Here is a 6,000-nt window from a genome sequence, read left to right on the forward strand (position 1 = left end):
ATTTTCAAAAAATATAAATCTCCCCACCCCCTTCTCTCTCCCCCTCCCCGACCGGACCTTCCCCACCACTGTTCTCGTCCCCCTTCCCCCCACCCCCACCACCGTTCCTCTTCCTCTCCCCCACGCCCTATATACTGGCACTGACTTGCTAGGATGTATATTCTCCTTCTATCTCCACTGAATTTACACTTCTCTATCTGCCTCCCTAAAAGAAAAGAATCAACACTTCTCTACATTGACATAGAGCGTGAGAACATTTTTCTTTCGCATTATTGGGAGGGAAAAGAAAAAGAAAAAGAAGAAGAAGAAGAAGCATCCAAAAATATGGATGGTTTAGAAAGAGCTCGAAGTTGAAATCCTAGTAGAAGAACAAGGCATAGCAGCATAGGGAGGAGCTTAAGCAAGAGTAGTTGGAATATGGAAGATGTATTTTTAGGTTCCAAAAGAAGTAGCCGTGTGGAAGATGATGAAGAAGCTCTAAAATGGGCTGCTATCAAGAGGCTACCCACATATGATCGGCTGAGGACAAGCATCATGTAGTCTTTTGTGGATCATGAAATCATTGGCAACAAGGTGGACTATAGAGAGTTGATGTTAGAAACCTTAACATGAACGGTGGTGGGGGAGGGGTTTTTTAATATATATTTTGAGGGTTTATTTTTTAAAATTATTCTAAATTGATATAATATGTAAAAATTGAGAGTTAAATTTATTATTATAGTAATTTTTTTAGTGCTATGTTAACTTGCGATTTATAATTTGAAGGAAGTGACGAAAATAACTTAACTATCTAACGTGACGTGAGTGCTTAAATTATGAATTTTTTTTTATTTTTAGTAAGTGACGAAAATAACATAACTATCTATCGTCACGTGAATGCTTAAATTATAATTTTTTTTTATTTTTAGTATCTAAAATAAAAAATTTTAATAGGTGACTAATTATTTGTAGTTACCCAAAAATATTTGAAATCTTTTAAAAGTTGTAATGCTTCGATTTTTCAAGTGTTGGAGAATGAAACTTTTGGGCCTTTTTGTGATCAAAGATTGAGGTAAGGTGGACTTGTCTTTGGGTGTTCGACTATGAAGGAAGAATCGGGATGGAGGCCTATATTATTACAGTAAAAATTGATGGAAAAAACAAAAACAAAATGGTTAATATGCAAATTTACCACTATAAGTGGAAATTGAAAGGGGCAGGTGGGAGAGACAGTGGGAGGAGGGGGGACCCGTGGTGGGGGAGAGTTTTATTTTATTTTATTTAATATTAATATTAATATTAATATTAATATTAATATTAATATAATTTTTTAAAATTTTTGTAATCATTATTTATAATTTTTATAATAAATTTTATATTTTAGTAATTTTAATTTTTTAATATTTCTTTAAAAAATAGAATAATTATTAAGAAAGTAATTAAAACTATCAAATTAATATTTCATTTATATTTGGATCAAATTGATTATTAGCCTTTTAAATTAACGTGTCACATAATCATTTTAACTGGAAATAATGGATGAGTGGCAAAATATTAAAAATTCGATAACATTAATGACTATTACGTAAGTAAAAAGGTTAGATGTTCAAATATAATATTGACCAAAGTTAAGGGACAACTGATATAGCTTACCATTACTTTAATTCATATTTGCATTCCACTTGTGAACTAATGATAAATTTATTACTATAAATTCTATTTTGAATTTTATTATTTTACTTTTATTTGAATGAATTTTTCCATTAAAATTATTTTTTAAAATTTTCTATTCAATTTAAATTTAAAATACTTTGAAGAAAAATTAAATGACAAAATATTTTTATATTTTACTTTAATATTTAAAATAATAAGTTAGTTAATGTAATTTTAAAATTAAATAAAATGGTTATTTTATAATAAAAAATTCCTTTTAAGATATATGTATTTTTATTTTTTCAAATTTTTATTTCATTAAATAGAAGTTCTAATTTAATTTATTAATTTTAATATTTATTGTTAACTTTTAAAATAAAAATTTGTTTTCAAATCATTAAAATTAATATTGAGTGGTAAAATTTAATTAAAAATTAAATTTAATTACAAAATTTAATAAAATTCAAAGTTTAATAGTAACATTTAATCACTAAATAGTAAATTTATTTATATATTCAAAATATAACTAAAACATCAATGAAAACAAAGTAGACCTATAGTATAATAATAAATTTACTCATTAACCCAAAACAAAATTAAAATTAAAATAGTAATAATGTTACTGTTAACCTTTTTGTTGTCCTTGCTGATAGTAAATTTAGATTTTTGTGAACATTTTTGCTTAATTTTACTGACAGTATGAAGCATGTTTCTAAGAGAAAGGAAAAGATTTGCGAACTATTCGTGCAATCTATATTTTGATTTAGGGAACATAAATCTAATTGTCTGAAACAACACTAATATGTTATGACGAAGAATGGTCTAAACACCCAAATATAGTTTCATAATCTTTGTTTCAACCTCCATTCATGTTCGTGTTTGGGTATATTTTACAACGCTGGCACCGGCTGGTTAAGGAAGCTTCCCCATCAAAAGAGAAAGAGATGATTATTTAACCATCTGTATCGATTTCCGAGACAACAGAAAAAAGAACCCGAGAATAGGGCGGAGGTAGTGGCGGAGGATGGTGCAGCGCACGGTAACAAAGCATACATAAGAGTCAGCAAATTTAAATGACCCTTAATAACTGGTGTACGAGCTACACTAACCTAGTATCGGCTTTTTTGCTCCCTGATAGATTGACCAAGTGACTGCGCCCATTAATGGTGCCTTGACAAGATCCTCCTCTTCTCAATTTTCTTTCTCACCAAACACTCCTTTACTCATAAAAAATTGAACTTGTAATCGATAAATTTAATGTATAAGAAACGTTTTTTCTTATACTCCTTATTTTGTGGGTTCATTTCAAAAGTTAGAATCAGCAAATTTTTAATATATTTTATTATTAGATAATAAAACATAAATTTTCAAAATAATTATGATAAATATTTTCAAAATAATTTAAAATTATTATAAAAATATTAATAAAATAATAAACATCTAAAATTGCCTCTATATTGTATCAAACCCAAAACATGGGCAATAAAATAAACACTTATAATCATTAGTATTCAACAATTAGAAGGTTAATATTATTGTATTTATTTGTAGAGGAGCCTAATTGTGTAATTAAATTGAGAAATAAATTCAGTATCTACCAATCCTCCCTAGTTTACAAGGGAACAAACATGTTATTATATAATAAATCAATTAATTTCTAATGCTACTTGTTTCGTTGAATGTACGGAATCACATTCATGTTTAGAATAAGTAATATACTCTCTTTTTTTACTAAGGAGTGAATCAATGGTATTTATATATAAATTAATATTTTCATTTTGATGGAATGAAAATCAACAAATAACTATTCAACTTCATCTGAATCTGAATCTGCATGCATTCATCTCCTCAGCTTTTCAATTCCCAAAGCCAAGCCTTTACCTTCACCTTACAAATCAAAGGGATTGTCTTTTTCCTTGAAATTTCATTGACATTTCTACCTTTGCTTCTGTTTTTTCTTCTTCAATGTCGTATCTTGCGTTTTGCTTTTTTCCCTCCCACGATGAGCTCATCCTTACATTCCCGAGATACAACTAATATAAAGCATCTACTTGGTCAACTACAAAGCATCGATCTTGGGGGTGATTTCGTCTTTCCTCTTCTAACGAAGAAGAAGAAGACGACGAGACACCTAAGGCCAAATCCTCCTTTCAGCCGCTACTCGCCATGTTTTCAGAGATTTTTTCAGCACAAAAAACAATACGCATGCTTCTCTCTCTCTCTCCCCCATGTTTTCTTTGTTTTGTTTTCCTTTATATATCGTAAAATCTAGAAGAACCTATAAAATCTCAGAAACCTCAAACAAGCCAAAAAAAATCAAAACAATGGAAGGCGGTAATATGGACACGTCTGGTGATGGCGGAACTACAGGGGATTCAAGGTGGAACCCAACAAAGGAACAAATAAGCATTCTTGAAAGTTTGTATTTGCAAGGGTTAAGGACGCCAAGCGCAGACCAGATACAGCAGATAACAAGCAGGCTTAAAGCTTATGGCAGCATTGAAGGGAAAAACGTCTTCTATTGGTTTCAAAATCATAAAGCAAGGCAAAGGCAGAAACAGAAGCAACAAAATTTGGCTTATATCAATCGCTATCTTTATTGGACGACTCAACCTGTTTATCCTCCTCCTCCTCCTCATGGCATCAATGGTTCTTTCAGAAATATTCATCTTTTTGGCTTATTTTAGTGGGGTCATCACTCTTATACTGTCAAACATTTAACTTGGAATATTGTTTTTCCTTATTACAGTTGCTTGTGGACCACATTTTCTACCACAAGTTGAATTAGGAATTTACCCTCAGACTCAGTGCCCCAAGGTTCTTCTCCCTGGCGGAGACGAGAGGAGAGAAAGGCCTGCCAAAATGGGGAAGCCTCTGCAACGGGACTACAACACGATGCTGCCACATGCTGAAAACTTTGAAGGCCTCCTCAACATTAGTAATCATGAGACTTTGGAACTGTTCCCTTTGCACCCAACTGGACTTTTAGAAACAAAGGAAACATTAATGTCTCCACTTGGTTCAACCAATTCTGCTGGAATTTCGATTATTACTCCATCTATCTCTTGTGAGACTACTGCCGGTATCGACGAAGAAGGCTCTAGTACTGGTGAACAGCAATTCTTTGATTTCTTCACTTCCCAAGGTTCTTCCGCAAGAGATTAAACAATTGATGGAGGCTAAGAACAATGTTGAGCATTTGGCAATAATTCTCAGTTCTGTTGTCATTTTTACCCCCCGCGTAATTAGTGATTAGGGAGGTTTTTTTTTTTTTTGTAAAGCTTCTTCTCCGAGAGATATATCTGATTCAATATTATGTCATTTTGCTTTTCCTCTTACATATTTTTTTATAAAATACTTTATTGATTCAGTTAAATGGAGAATTGGTTTTGTAAGGAACTCTCAAATGAACATAAAACTAGCTAGAGTGTAATTCTTTAATCTTTGTTACTTAATCTGGAATGAATACATTGATGAGATTATATACAAGTGAACAATAGCTCTATGAGAATAACAGCTCTTAACTACTTAACAGATTGATTAACCAACTAACCACCTTAACAATACAACTGGTTAACATACACCTAGCTTCTTAACAGGTGTGACCTTAAGTGAATTTCGAAAACGATTAAACTAAGAGATAGATAGTGGTTTAGTAAGAATATCAACAACTTGATCACAAGCAAGCACCTCACCAACACAAAGAGATCCATTAGCCACTTTCTCACGGACAAAAAATAAGTCAAGCTCAACATGTTTGAATTTGGAGTGCAATACTGGATTAGCTGTAACCGCGACCGCACTTGAATTATCACACCAAACTGTAGGAAGATCGACTGAATTGATTCATAATTCTTATAACAGAGACACCAACCATGCAATATCACTAGTAGCTGCAGCTAGACTTCTATACTCAGCCTCTGCCGTCGAGCGAGACACAACTTGTTGTTTCTTGTAACACCACGAAACAGGCGTTTGACCAAAATATATACAAAAGCCTGTCGTAGACCGATGATCATCAAAATCAAGATCCTAGTTGGCATCAGCATATCCAACCTAAGATAGTCTATCGGATTGTTGAAATATCAACCCATGAGTAATAGTACAACGTAAATACCTCAGGATGCATTTTAAAACTATCAAATGAACTATAGTAGCTGCATGCATGAATTGACAAATACAATTAACAGCATAGGCAATATCCGGTTGAGTTAGAACCACATACTGAAGAGCACCTACAAGACTTCTGTACTCAGTAGGATCAACAAGTCTATCACCATTATCCTTAAACAAAGTTGACGAATTAACCATTGGCGTATGAACACTCTTTGCATTAGTCAGACAACTTCTGTCAAGAAGATCTTGAAT

General features: G+C 32.2%; 1 protein-coding gene across 1 annotated transcript; it reads left to right on the forward strand.

Moving 5' to 3' along the window:
• Positions 1-3,539: 3,539 nt before the first annotated feature.
• Positions 3,540-4,887, forward strand: LOC105791188 (WUSCHEL-related homeobox 2). The gene is made up of 2 exons (XM_012619144.2): positions 3,540-4,281; positions 4,382-4,887. Exons 1-2 carry the CDS (start codon positions 3,861-3,863, stop codon positions 4,795-4,797), a joined length of 837 nt encoding a protein of 278 aa, XP_012474598.1. The 5' UTR covers positions 3,540-3,860; the 3' UTR covers positions 4,798-4,887.
• The last annotated feature ends 1,113 nt before the right edge of the window (positions 4,888-6,000 follow it).

The sequence above is a fragment of the Gossypium raimondii genome, chromosome 7 (genome assembly GCF_025698545.1).
Source record: "Gossypium raimondii isolate GPD5lz chromosome 7, ASM2569854v1, whole genome shotgun sequence".
NCBI classification, from domain to species: Eukaryota; Viridiplantae; Streptophyta; class Magnoliopsida; order Malvales; family Malvaceae; genus Gossypium; species Gossypium raimondii.

What these genes read in the sequence shown, in the direction of transcription:
- LOC105791188 (XM_012619144.2), top strand. Translation starts at nt 3,861, where the DNA reads ATGTTTTCTTTGTTTTGTTTTCCTTTATATATCGTAAAATCTAGAAGA. An exon ending in TCCTCCTCATGGCATCAATG is followed by an intron (nt 4,282 to 4,381) that starts GTTCTTTCAGAA and finishes TCCTTATTACAG; the next exon opens with TTGCTTGTGGACCACATTTT.